At 46.0% G+C, this 14816-nt stretch overlaps 1 protein-coding gene across 6 annotated transcripts in view; it reads right to left on the bottom strand.

Moving 5' to 3' along the window:
* The window catches only part of LOC119970159 (lysine-specific demethylase 4C-like), a 478393-nt gene extending 463791 nt beyond the window's left edge, over nucleotides 1-14602 (bottom strand). For 5 of the 6 annotated variants that reach the window (XM_038804261.1, XM_038804264.1, XM_038804265.1 and 2 more), the window contains exon 1: nucleotides 14457-14602. In XM_038804261.1, coding sequence (XP_038660189.1) covers nucleotides 14457-14577 — 121 coding nt within the window. In that variant the 5' untranslated portion in view covers nucleotides 14578-14602. Of the gene's footprint in view, nucleotides 1-2145; nucleotides 2326-14456 lie in introns of those variants that run through there. The other variant, XM_038804263.1, reaches the window with a different exon arrangement.
* Nucleotides 14603-14816: the final 214 nt, after the last annotated feature.

The following is a 14816-nucleotide window of genomic DNA, read 5'->3' as shown; positions in this document are numbered from 1 at the left end:
CACATGACAAAAAACTCATATACATTATGACACTTAAGTATATGAATAACCAAGGCGGCAAGGTGATGCAGTGGTTAGCACTGCTGCCTCACAACACTGAGGACCCGGAGCCACGATCGAACCCGGGTCACTGTCCGTGTGGGGTTTGCAATTTCTCCATATGTTTGCGTGGATTTCATCCCCACAATCCAAAGATGTGCAGGGTAGGTGGATTGGCCATGCCAAGTTGCCCCTTGGATTTGGATTGGTTTATTGTCACGTGCACCTGCACCGAGGTTCACTGAAAAGTATTTTTCTGCAAGCAAAGTACATGAAAAGAAAATACATAATAGGGCAACACAAGGTACACAATGTAACTACATTAACACCAGCATCGGGTGAAACATACGTGGGTGTAGTGTTAATCAGGTCAGTCCATAAGAGGGTCGTTTAGGAGTCTGGTGACAGTGGGGAAGAAGCTGTTTTTGAGTCTGTTTGTGCGTGTTCTCAGACTTTTGTATCTCCTGCCCGATGGAAGAAGTTGGAAGAATGAGTAAGCCGGGTGGGAGGGGTCTTTGATTATGGTGCCCGCCTTCCCCAGGCAGCAGGAGGTGTAGATGTTGTCAATGGATGGGAGAGAGGTTTGTGTGATGGACTGGGCTGTGTTCACGACTCTCTGAAGTTTCTTGCGGTCTTGGACCGACCAAGCATTTTACAAAGAAAAATTACAACTAACAAGTAATAAGCTTAGATTACCAGTGTTGGCTGAGGCAGCTCCAGAAATTAAATGAAAATCGCTTATTGTCACAAGTAAGCTTCAAATGAAGTTACTGTGAAAAGCCCCTAGTCGCCACATTCCGGCACCTGTTCAGGGAGGCTGGTACGGGAATTGAACCGTGCTGCTGGCCTGCCTTAGTCTGCTTTCAAAGCCAGCTATTTAGCCCTGTGCTAAACCAGCCCCAGATGGTACCACCTTCTTATTATGGACAGGGCTTTGTCAAGTTAGGGAAGGGTAGGATTTCGGAGGTCTATGGGCAGATGTTGGCAACGGAGCAGGCGTCATTGGAGGAGGTAAAGAGGAAGTGGGTGAGCTGGGTTTGGTCTTGGGAGGGGGGAGGTGGAGTGAGGCTCTTCACAGGGTCAACTTACACCTCCTCACATGCGAGGTTAAACAAGGTGGTGCACAGGGTGCAACTGACTATGGCGCATATGAGTGGGTTCTTCTCGTGGGTGGAGGATATTTTGTCTGACTAAAACAAATTTTTTAAACTATACAACTGAATGCCCTCCTCCCCCATCCCCCCTCTTGACCACTGACCCCTCGAATCCCCACACCCCGGACTTCACCCCATAATCCATCTCACCCACCGACACAATGCCTCCTTCTCCCACTAACATAACTCTCCGCCCCCACCCCACCCAACACAACTAGACCTCAGCACTTAACTACTGACAACCCCTCCTCCCTTGGACCCCACCTGACTAGCTTCTATCACTCAACTCCCTCCGGATCCATCTCCTCCTCCTCAGCTTCCCCCTCAAACAGGACTTGCCTTGCCCCACCATCCAACTCCCTCCTTGATCAAACCACTGCCCACCCCACCCCGACGCCCTCTCCTGACCCAACCTCACTAGCCTACCCAGATGGGGCCCTGCCGAGTTGTCACCCTACCTCCTTACCTAGTTACATCATCTATCCTACTTCCTTACCCACCTACCTCATCCACCCTTCCCATTTATACACATATACATTCACCCACAAAGTTTATGAAAATATTAAACCACTGACAGGCTATTTTTGCTGTTCACTGTATAATACAGAACTTTTAATTCTGTTGCATTCAGCAAGGAGACTAATAAATGATGAAGAAGGGCAGCACGGTGGCCTAGTGGTCAGCACAGCTGCCTCACGGCGCTGAGGTCCCAGGTTCGATCCTGGCTCTGGGTCACTGTCCGTGTGGAGTTTGCACATTCTCCCCGTGTCTGCGTGGGTTTCGCCCCCACAACCCAAAAATGTGCAGAGTAGGTGGATTGGCCACGCTAAATTGCCCCTTAATTGGAAAAAATAATTGGGTAATCTAAATTTATTTATTTTTTAAATTAAAAAAACATAAATGATCAAGAAAAGAAAATGAGATGACAAGTACTCCTGGTCACTGTAAATACCTTCACAAGCTCAGCTGCTTCCATAGCACGCTCAGCACCTTATTTTCAGCAAGTTGATTTATACCATCTTAGACATTAGCAGGCTGTTACACACTAACACGAACGGGTTACTCATATCTTTGGCAACTGAGGCTTTTCTTCAATCTCTCTGAAAGCTGACCAACTTAGCACTGGATCAAAGACAGAAACAGAGAAGGCAGAGTAAAAGGGGCTAGCCAATAAATGCTCACCGTCTTAGTGATGCTCAAATCCCATTAATGACTTAAGAAAATGAGGCGTGGCTGGACTCAGTAGCCTGTTTTATTTCACAGCAGTTGAAAATAGAGTAATTGATTTGATCAGATACTCTTAGTTCAATACATATACAGTAACTTATAACCATATTACCTCAGGAATTTAATTCCTGACCAATAGGTATATTTTGTGAAAAGAAACTTTCATTTAAATACATAATTAACCACACTAATGTTATTCTGTGCTGACTTCCAGTGGCGGCAATGCGGAGCTAAGCCGCACGTTCGGCAGCTCCCGCTTTCATAGGACTTGTGGGCTCGTTTAAGGGCCCCAAACAGCGCTGATTCGACGATTCCCGGTGTGTAAAGGGGTCTGGAGCATTACCCCCGGGATTTATGGTGCGGACCCGGAGTGGGGCGAGGAAAAAAAACAGCAGCAGCTCCCCTGGAAAAGCGGGGGAAGGTGGACAAAATGACAGCCGGTGGAGCCCCCGAGGAGTGGAGGCAGTGGGCGGAGGAGCAGCAGGCGGCCCTTCTGCGCTACTTTACGGAGCTGAAAGTGGAGTTGCTGGACTCTCTGAAGGTTACAACAAGTAAGCTGCTGGAGACCCAGACAACCCAGGGTGCAGCGATCCTTGAGTTGCAGCAGCAGGCCTCCGAGCGCGAGGATGAGGTCTCGACCCTCGTGGGGAAGGTGGAGATGCACGAAGCGCTCCACAAAAAGTGGCAGGATCGTTTTGAGGAGATGGAGTTTCGGTCAAGGAGGAAGAACTCGCGGAGGGGCTGGAGGGGTCAGACCTGCCGGCTTATGTGACCGTGATGCTGAACTCGCTGGTGGGGGCAGGATCTTTCCATCTGCCCCTGGAGCTGGAGGGGGCCCACAGAGTACTGGCCAGGAGGCCCAAGGCGAATGAACCCCCGCGGGCGGTGCTGGTGCGGTTCCATTGGTTCAGTGACCGGGAGTGTGTTCTGGGATGGGCCAAGAAGGTGAGGAGCAGCAAGTGGGATGATTCGGTAGTGCGCATCTACCGGGACTGGAGTGCGGAGGTGGCCAAGCGGAGGGCCGGGTTCAACCGGACGAAGTGGACGAAGGCGGTGCTCCACAGCAGGCAGGTGAAATTTGGCATGCTGCCGCCTGCGCGCTTGTGGGTCATCTACAAGGACCGGCATCACAATTTTGAGTCCTCGGAGGAGGCGTGGGCATTTGTGCAGGCTGAAAAGTTGGACTCAAACTAGGGATTGGGGACTGTGGGGGTTTTTTGTATCACTGTTTATGCTGTTGCTGGTTATTCTGTTTGTTTTTTTCCTGCTTCCGGATGACGTTGGTTATGGTTTTGTGTTTTAAGGGGGGTGTTGGGGTCTGTGGTTGTTCTGTTTTTGTTTGTATGGGGTTGGTGGATGAGTTGGGACTGCTATTTGGGAGCTGCATTGAGGGGGTGGGGTGGGGCAGTGGGAAAGCACGGGCTTTCCTCTGGTTTCCTGCACTGCAGGGCGAGGGGGGTGGAGCTGCAGACAAAGGGCGTGGATATCAGTTCCGTTTTCCCGTGCTGGAGCGGTGCCAAGGAGCTGCTGCGGGAGGGGTGACCCCATATCGGGAGGGGTCGGAGTTAGGGCGGGAGCTGCCGGGGTCGGCAGACGTTAGCTGGCTCACGGGAGTAATATGGAGGGAGCGTCACGGATAGGAGGGGTCCTAACCTGTGGGCTATGGCTAGTCGACGGGGGAGGGGGACGGGGTGCTCCCTGATCCGGCTGATCACGTGGAACATGAGGGGGTTGAATGGGCCGGTTAAGCAGACCTGGGTGTTTTCGCATCTGAAGGGGCTGAAGGTGGACGTGGCCATGCTTCAGGAGACTCACCTGAAGGTGGCGGACCAGGTTCGTCTGAGGAAGGGGTGGGTGGGGCAAGTTTTCCATTCAGGGCTCGACACGAAGAACCGGGGGGTGGCGATCCTGGTGGGGAAGAGGGTGGCATTTGAGGCGTCTGAGGTGGTGGCTGATAGTGGCGGCAGATATGTGATGGTGAGCGGTAAGCTGCAAGGGGAGAGGGTGGTGCTGGTAAATGTATATGCCCCAAATTGGGATGATGCTGGTTTCATGAGGCGTATGTTGGGCCGCATTCCTGACCTGGAGGCAGGGGGCCTGATCATGTGGGGGGGGGGGGGGACTTCAATACGGTGCTGGATCCCCCACTGGATCGTTCGAGTTCTAGGACAGGCAGGAGGCCAGCAGCAGCCAAGGTGTTGAGGGGGTTTATGGACCATATGGGAGGGGTGGATCCCTGGAGGTTTGGGAGGCCGAGGGCTCGGGAGTACTCTTTTTTCTCCCACGTGCACAAGGTTCATTCCCGTATTGGTTTTTTTGTCCTGAGTAGGGGGCTGGTCCCGAGGGTGGAGGATGCTGAATATTCGGCTATAGCAATTTCGGACCATGCTCTGCATTGGGTGGATCTGGAGATGGGGGAGGTGCGGGACAAGCGCCCGCTTTGGCGTCTGGACGTGGGGTTGTTGGCTGATGAGGAGGTGTGCAGGAGGGTCCGGGGATGTATTGAGAAGTACCTCGAGGCCAATGATACTGGGGAGGTCCGGGTGGGGATGGTTTGGGAGGCTCTGAAGGCAGTGATTAGGGGGTAGCTGATTTCCATCCGAGCCCATAGGGAGAGGGGGGGGGAAGAGGGGGGGAGAGACTGGTGGGGGAGCTGATGAGTGTAGATAAGAGGTACGCGGAGGCCCCGGAGGAGGGATTGCTGGGGGAGCGGCATAGCCTGCAGGCCAAGTTTGATTTATTGACCACCAGAAAGGTGGAGACACAGTGGAGGAAGGCGCAGAGTGCGGTATATGAGTATGGAGAGAAGGCGAGCAGGATGCTGGCGCATCAGCTTCGCAAGCGGGACACGGCTAGGGAGATTAGTGGAGTGAAAGATAGGGGTGGGAATGTGGTGCGGCAGGGGGCAGAGGTCAATGGGGTCTTTAGGGACTTCTACAGGGAACTGTACCGGTCGGAGCCGCCGGTGGTGGCGGGGGGAATGGAGAGCTTTTTGAATAGGCTGCAATTTCCAAGGGTGCAGGAGGAGCAGGTGGAGGGACTGGGGGCGCCGATCAAGTTGGAGGAGCTAGTTAGAGGGATTGGCCACATGCAGTCGGGGAAGGCGCCAGGACCGGATGGGTTCCCGGTTGAATTTTATAAAAAATAACCGGACCTGTTGGTTCGGACCTTTAACGAGGCATGGGAGGGGGGAGTTTTGCCCCCGACGATGTCACGGGCGCTAATTTCCCTGATCCTGAAGCGAGATAAGGACCCCTTGCAGTGTGGATCATATAGGCCAATTTCACTGCTGAATGTGGACGCCAAGTTGCTGGCGAAGATCTTGGCCACAAGAATAGAGGACTGTGTGCCGGGGGTGATACATGAAGATCAGACCGGTTTTGTGAAGGGGAGGCAGCTGAACACTAACGTGCGAAGGCTGCTAAATGTGATAATGATGCCGGCGGCAGAAGGACAGGCGGAGATTGTGGTGGCATTGGATGCGGAGAAGGCCTTTGATAGGGTTGAGTGGGGGTACTTGTGGGAGGTGTTAGAGGTGTTCAGGTTTGGGGAGGGGTTTATTAAATGGGTGAGGTTACTGTACGAGGCTCCGTTGGCGAGTGTAGCGACAAATGGGAGGAGGTCCGAGTACTTCAGGCTCTACCGTGGGACGAGGCAGGGGTGTCCCGTCCCCCTTGCTTGAAAGTATAATAGATAGGATGTAGCCAAATTAACTATTGGAAGTGACATAAACAGACATCTAATTGATAAGTTAAAACTGTCATCATTTCACATTCTAGGAACATAGGAACAGTGTTACAAATGCAGAGTTTTCTAAGATTATGGTTGCTATGACTCGGGACTGTATTTTATTACAGGATAAAATGGAGGAATGAGTTCCGAATTCTGCTGACAGCAAACCACAGTGGTTTGATTCAGTGGTGATGATTAAAGACGGGGCAGGTTGTTTTACTGGGAAGGTTTAAGGTGTTAACACTTGAGGACAATGCAGGGACATCTGTACTGACAATGACTATCTTATTGTCTCCAAAGTCCCAGGAAGGTGTGAAGAATCAAAGCTGATACACTTTACCTGTTGTTAGAATATCAGACTAGACCCAACATTTGTTAGGTTACCGGATAAGAACCCAGAACAATATTTTTTAATTTGTATAACTGTGAGGAAAGATATTTCATCCCAGAGTGATGACTCTGACCAATAGGTACATTTTGTTAAAACAAACTTTAATTTAAATACATAATTAACCACACTAATGTTAAAGAAATAGCTTTACAATTATCACTTAACTAATTCTTCAACAAAAGGAAAAGTTTGAACTTACTATCTATACCAGCTACTAACTCCAATTAAGCAACCCAATACAATTCAAATGGCACTTATAAATAAAGTTAACAAACAGATTACTTGCTTAGCTGTGTAGAGAGCTACAAAGAAATAGAGAGAGACATCCTTTTAAGAGCAGAACCAGTACACTGCCGCTCAACCTAGGAGTATTTGGCAAAAACGTCAGTTCAATTTAAAATCCTTCTGTCTTGTCAGACTCAAATCCTATGGCAAACTGCAAGACTACAGACAGATCTGGCTCCTCCCATTGATTACATCTTCTGTATCCCACTAAGGTCACATGACCTGCTAAAAGCTAGGACTAAATGCAACCCCTCATAAATGATCTACTCTCCAGGGAATCTCCAGCAATCATAATAATGTTCCATTAGCCCGCCATATGAAAACAAGTAAATAGTTAGAATAAATCATGACCTCACCTTTTACAACTTTTTAATTATTGCTTTAGCAGATAGATAGTCTGGATACCTTAACTAGCAGATAGAGTCTGGATACCTTAACCTAGGTTATTTATTAATGTGACTACAACAAATATATACCTTAACCCAGGCTTTTAAAAACCTTACTGTAACAGATACAAAATACCCATTTCTACATTCATCACATTGTCCTTATAATTTCAAGACAGAATGAAGTTGAGCCAAAGGATAGTTAACCAGCATGCTTGGTCACCAGGCCCATGTGATTCACGTTGTCATGGAGATGGGCTTTGAGAAAGGAAGGGTGCAGTGGAAGCCACTGGAGGCTCGGATTACAAGGCTCTCCTAAAAGATATCTCTTAGTTTCACAGACAGATCAGTCTGCCAGATCCAGGAGAGAAAGAGGGAGCAGATAGAAGCAGTAAGTCTTGGTGGTTTGCCAAGGTGGAATGCAGTTGGGAGCTCTCACTTGGAATGAAAAGACCAAATTCATGAGGATCTAAATAAGGCTGGAAGATTCACCTAGCTTGAACTAGAGGGGGAATCTCTCGGCAAAAACCCTCACCATGAAATAAGTTCTGGGTAAGGAAAAAAAAACCAGATGTAAACCCATCAGGAGATAAGAATCATTTCGACTGGTGGCAAGATAATTGAATGTCTACTTAAGGAACAATGTAAAGCATAACTGTAAAGCAGAAAATTTTTGGTTGTTTCAAATATTTAGTGGGTAAAGTTCTATTCTGTGGTTTCAAGTATAAACTGCCTACTTATATGTTTAGTCAATGTTGCTTTTCGTTTGTTACAGAAAATGTCTTAAAATACAAAATCTTGGTATTGCCAACCTTACAACTATTCACTGGATTTTTTTTAAACTGGTCTATAAAGGGATCATAAAAATAGTAATAAGATCATGGATAGTCCCCATAAGGGCAGCACGGTGGCCTAGTGGTTAGCACAACCGCCTCACGGCACTGAGGTCCCAGGTTCGATCCCGGCTCTGGGTCACTGTCTGTGTGGAGTTTGCACATTCTCCCCGTGTCTGCGTGGGTTTCGTCCCCACAACCCAAAAATGTGCGGAGTAGGTGGATTGGCCAGGCTAAATTGCCCCTTAATTGGAAAAAATAATTGGCTACTCTAAATTTTTTTTTTAAAATGGATAGTCCCCATATATCCACGTGTTCCCCTTTTTAACCTTGGTTAACAAAAATCTTGTGATTTAAATTTTACAACTGATAATGCATTAATTGCTCTTTGTGGAGGAGAGTTCCAAACCTTTTAATGACCCTTTGCTTGTAGAAGTGTTTCCTAATCTATTACCTGAAAGATCCGCCTCCAATTTTAGACTCCCTAACCAGTGGAAACAATTTTGCTCTATCTACCTTATTGGCTCCACTTAACACCTAAATATGTGGGGAAATTATAAAAGTGTGCAGACCCAAAGGGTAGCCTGGTGGCGCAGTTGTTTGCACTGCTGCCTCGCAGTGCTGGGGACCATGTTCGATTCCGGCCCTGGGTTGCTTTCCGTGTAGACTTTTCACGTTCTCCCCATGTTTGCGTGGGTCTAGCCCCACGGCCCAGGGACATGCAGGCTGGTTGGATTGGGCACGCTAACTCGCCTTTTAAAATATAAAAATGTGAGCATCCTTTTAAAAAAGTATATCAGATCTCCACAACATTTGTCATAGCTGTTTCTGAACAAGATGAAAATGATAGTACCATGTCAACGCCAAAATCAGAATCACAAATTAACAGTGAGAATAAGTTCAAATTAATTGTTAATAAGTAACATTTTAGGATTGTTAACCAGTGGTTTTGGTATTGAATTATCCACGTATGTTCATTATTCTATGAAAACTGAAAATGTGTGACTTTTGTTTTACATATGGCCCTTTACATTTGCATCTAGAATTTATTCCATGTTCTAGATGGGTGGGTGGGTTGGGAGGGAAGGGGGGCTATGTATGTTAAAGATGGCTATGGGTAATCCCTGATTCCTTTTTTGTCATTTGTTTATGTTAACATGCGGGCTGATGTTTGGGGGTTGGTGGGAGGATGGGATCGTTGTTATTGTTATGGGGTTTGATATATTTGTTGTCGATTATTGTTTGTTGTTGGGAGGTGTAAATTTGGGAGAAAAATTGTGAAAAAGGAGAATAAAAATATTTTTTTTAAAAACGAAGATTTCACTGCAAGAAAGTAGCAGGTTTTCCAATGTGGATTTTTAAAAGTCCTATTTTAGTACTGGAATTCCAATCAGAATGGTTCACGCAGTATTTGCACCGTCAAGTCAGAAACAAGAAACTAGAGGTTCTGGATAGGATACAGACATGATGGGATACAGACATAACAGACAAGTATTTTGATTCATGCTCCAACAGATTGAATTCTCTTTCAGTGGAACACACAAAATTAAACCTGCTCCAATAAGGTTGTCTCATCACTACAGATTCTAAAAGCTCATTGTTAGCAGGCAACTTTTACAATCTTAAAAATGCATTCGGCAAGATCCATGGAGAAGTCGTGGCACTGGATATAAAAACAAAACTGTAAATTCAAAATGGGGTAGTGAAATTAAAAGTAAAGGGATAGCAATAAAATTCTCTCCAACACCGAAAAGATAGAAAATTGTCTGCCAATTGAAAGACAAACAGAAAACACGTCTTTCAGCCTAGTGTTCAGGAGCAAGAATCAGCAGGCATTAGCATGGTGCACCATATCAGTACATCATCGCAGCACAGCAGCACTCATATGTTCAACCACAGAGCAGCTGGTGAAATGTTTTTGACTGATAACCGAAAGCATGATATCTGCATTCTAGCGCATGCAACATACCAAGGAATTTACAATAGAAAACAAAAATGAATAAATGTTACACTAAATATGTGCCTCTATCATGCAATGACATTCTGGCCTCCTACATCAAATATATCGGTCAGGAGATTGGGGAAACAGTCGCAATGGTGAAGGAAGAAAGGCAAGATAATTTTCTAACTGTTGCTTCACTCTGCAATGCCCCACAATGGGAAAATGGACTTTGGGAACTCAGTGTGAGGAACTTCAGGCATGAATCTGCATTTATCATTCCATAGTGCATAATGTACTGCCATTTTCCAGATTCTAAATTTTGAAAGATGCATTCTGACAGCTGCAATATCAATTCACATCAGTGCTATTTACAGTGGATGTACTGTATTTCAGTGTCAGATCACAACTGCCTCTGGAATAATGTGCAGCAAGATTTCCTTACCTAATTTCACTTTTGTCTATTCTGCAGTGACTTCTCTTCCCACTTCCACACCATTACCCCTGGAATCCCTCAAGAGCCTATTTCTCAACTCCACGTTATCTGCCTCCAATTTCCACCAGAAACAGAACAGATTCACATGTATACCGACACATGTAGCTCTGCCTCACCATCTCTCTCCACACTTTCACGACCTCTGATATGTTGGATGCTCGTTCCCACATCCAGGATTGCACGAACAGAAATTACATTTTGGAAAGGCCAAGGCTATTACTTTCAATCCTCGCTAAAAATGGTTTCCTCGGCACTGAATCTCTAGCCTGGCAGTTGTCATTTTTCATTTTGTCTAATGAGGTTAAACCACACAATTCACAACCTTGCCGTCCTATTTCACCCCGAGCCAAGCTTCTGACCTAATATTCCCCAGGAAGACTCGTAATTCCGTAGTATTGTCCTACTCCACTCGTGCCTCAGCTCAGCTGTTGCTGAAACACCCATCCATGCCTTTGTTACTTCTAAACTTGAAAACTTCAATGTTCTCCTGACCAGTCTCCTCACCGACCAGTCTCCTCACCGACCAGGCTCCACAAACTTGACCTCATCTAAATCTCTGCTGTCTGTATCATAACTCTGACAAAGTCTCGTTCATCCATCACCCATGCACTCTGCCTTCCAATGGTACCTGGATCAACATGTCAATTTAAAAATTCTCATTCTGGTTTTCAAATCCAGCTCATTGCATCCCTCCACACCTCTGACTTCCTCTAGCCTGATGACTCTTCACAATATTGACGCATCTCCAAATCTGACCTCCTCCCAACCCCAATTTTAATTGCTTCACCATTGCTAGCTAACTGCCAAGACCCCAAACTCTGGAATTCGATTCCTGTATCTTATCACCGTTCTCCTGCTTTTACGATGCTTCCTAAAATCTACCTCTTTGACCAAGCTTTTGGTTAGCTGTCCTAATGGCCCACTATGTGATTTACTGTCAGCGTTCCTATGAAGCCACTTTGAAATGCTTTACTACATTAGAAAAGTGTTATAAATCGAAGTGGGTGTATCGTTGACACAGATTCATACTGCTTTGGAGTCACCAAATTTTATACTCCACCGGTTCAGTGTTACCCAAAGGCTGAAACAACTTGCCAGTCTGCAAACCTGAATTCCCCCTCTGTGCTACAAGGGTGTACAAGCCACCAAAAGACCAAAACATTTCCCAAACTGTTTCATTCCAGTTCATGAAATAAATGACTTTGGACTTTACGAAGTGTTTCAAAGAGATAATGCAATTATGGTGCATTCCGGATGCTAAAGACCAAAGCTTCCACTTTTATTGGCACCAAATTTCTATCTGCTCAACGCAAACAATAATAATTTCACAACGCACATTCATCAATCTGCCACATCCTAAACATTTAATTTTCACTCAGTACAAGGTTATCTAGAAATTTGTTTGCTGTTACACTCTTGAGTTAAAAAGTGGAAGACCAACCGAATCACCAATTTACAATGACCTGCATTTAGATAGTATCTTTGGCACGGCAAAACATCCCAAGGCCCTTCGTAGTAGTATCAAACAAAATGACACCGAGCCATATGAGGAGATATGAGAACAGATGAGCAAAGGTTTAGTCAAAGAGGTAGGTTTGAAAGAGCGTATTAAAAGGAAGACAGTGCGGCAGGGAGGCAAAAATGTTTAGGGAAGAGAACTCCTGAGCTTAGGGCCTTGACCGCTATTAGTGGAGCAATTGGAATCAGGGATTCTCAAGAGTCCAGAATTAGGAGAGTTGTGGTTCACAGGGAGAGGGAGCAATGAGGCATGGACATTGGATAAAAAGGGTGAAAATTTTAAAGCAAACCACTCTTATTCATATTAAACCAATCTGAAATGTATTTTAACTAAACAATATAGAACATACACAAAGGTTAAATATTTTGTTTTGCAACAACAGCACTCAAGACTCAGCCTGAACTGATATTCTACCTGAGCCAAATGGGTCTATGAATGGTCTATGATTTTTTTTTAAATGTGTGGTGCGGAATCCTGAACAGTAGCAATTACATGAATAAGTACTTTTGTGCAGTATGTTATGGAACTGAGTTGTACGACGGATGCTGTTTGACACCCATGGGTCCCGCAATCTTAATCAGTGGTTATAATAGAGAATACAATGTGAAAATCAACCATGAAAACATTTGGAAGAATGGTCCAACTTTCCTGTTACTATTTATAGACCGTCAAGAATTGTGCGGATAGGTAGAACAATTAATAACTTTCTGCTCAAGTCTCTATTCTTTGGTTGGCTACTGTATCACTTAAAGAGGACCACAAACCCTCCAGTGTACAGTTTTCAGTCAAGGCTAAAAACCCATTTCAAAACAGAATCTGAAATCATGAGCGCCAGATACAAAAGGAGGCAAATCTCTTTCTAATTCTGTACCAGTTTTTGAACACCAGTCAAAACATTCAATTAGAGGCCATCCAGGAGTGTCATCGTTTTTTTTTTAAAGAAAATCTTGGCTCATCCCTCTTCCTTGTTGTAGAAAGTCGAGCACTTTGTTCACTTCGCTTCACAGTACTCGAGCCATTATTATTGAGGAAATGACAAGTTAGAAATGGTTACTAAACAGGAAGTCAATCTTTCAATGGAGAGCATTTAATAAACTGCATAGCTTTGGTTCCAAGGAGTCTTATACCGAGAACTTTGACAGATTTTGGTTTCAAATGTTGACTAGCCTGCTGTTTATTTCCAAAGTTATTGAAGTTAAATCCAATTTCTAGCATTTACAGTTTATTTTCCCACCTTTATTTCCAAGCCTTAGTGTCCATTTACAGATGCCCTTGAAGGCAACAGCATAGTTGTCACATTTCAATACTTTTTAAATACAACACAACCCTCTTCAACTCCAATCTTCAATTCATTAAACAACTCCAATCAACAAAATTTGAAAAATGGCAATTCATTCCACTTCCATTCCCCACAAGATTAAACAATGATATCCTAAAGTTATGTTTAGAATTCCAAAATATTGCTATTTCATAATAGCACACACAGCTGTCATGATCCAATATCCATGTACAACTTGAAAAATACTCAAAAGCAAACTTGAATTAGAATATTAAACTGTTTATACAACAGATTCTTGCAACAATAATAAATACTCATTCACTTTCTGACACAGCAGCGTCGCCTAATGCTTCAGTTTTGTCGGAGGTCTGAGATTTGGAGTATCAAACACTTTGGAGTGGAAATGAGCTGACTGACAAGGGGAAAACCTACTGTCCATATTCTAAATTGCATTTAATATGAAAAGAACAGCTAGATACATAAATAAACCCCTAACGGAGACGTTACTAGGAGTTTGAACACTAACAGAAAAATTGACTTCCTTTATAAAGCCTGTTTTTAAACGAACACATTTGACAGTTCCTTCTAAATTGATATTTAGAGCCGTAGACAAGTTGCGGTACAGAAAGAGGCCATTCTGCCCATCGAGTCTGCAATAGCCACACAAAAAAAGAGAAACTAGTGATTCGTTTTAATCGCATTTTCCAGCACCTGCGGGTCACAGCGCCTCGGACACTTTGGGAGCAAAACACACAGTCTGCAAGGAGCAAACTCCGGCAGCAAGATGTATCTGGGCACAGCCGGATTTGGACGGGCCACGAGAAGGGAGGAAGATTGAATCACTGCAGCCGAAGAGGAGCCGGGCTGACAACACAGAGGCCTGCGCTTGGCGGCGGCCTCCCCACCGCCCCGGGATGTCAATCGCAAGCTGACAGCAGCGACAAGTCCCCTCAGTCATCCCCCACTCCCACCCCCATTACACAGGATCCACACACCCCCGGGGTCCCACAGCGGCCCCGGGACACAAGTTCTTCCCCCGCCTCCGTTAACATCAACACCAGGACTCGGGGCCCAAAGTCATCACTCCCCTTCCCCCTGGGCCCACCCCTGGGCCGCGGCCGGGTGTCACTACACAGCCCCGTCAGGGGCAGGTGAAAGTCAAAATTCATCACTCACGCTGAGCTGCAAAAGGGGTCGGACGGGACAGACAGGCCTCAACTCGGGGCCCAACGCAGCCGCCTCTGCTTTCAGTTGTTGTTGTTTTTGAGACTAGGCCGCGCGCAGGCGCACAAACCATCCCCAGATAGCGCCCCCGACAGGATCTACTGAAACACTGCAGGCCTCCACAGACAGCGACCCCGGCAGGACCTACCGAAACACTGCAGGCATCCCCAGACAGCGCCCCTGACAGGATCTACCTAAACACTGCAGGCATCCAGACACAGCGCCCCCGACAGGATCTACCTAAACACTGCAGGCTTCCCCAGACAGCGCCCCCGACAGGATGCACCTGAACACTGCAGGCATCCCCAGACA

The sequence above is a fragment of the Scyliorhinus canicula genome, chromosome 8 (assembly GCF_902713615.1).
Source record: "Scyliorhinus canicula chromosome 8, sScyCan1.1, whole genome shotgun sequence".
In the NCBI taxonomy this organism is placed as follows: Eukaryota; Metazoa; Chordata; class Chondrichthyes; order Carcharhiniformes; family Scyliorhinidae; genus Scyliorhinus; species Scyliorhinus canicula.
This window is presented reverse-complemented; position numbering and strand designations above follow the sequence as displayed.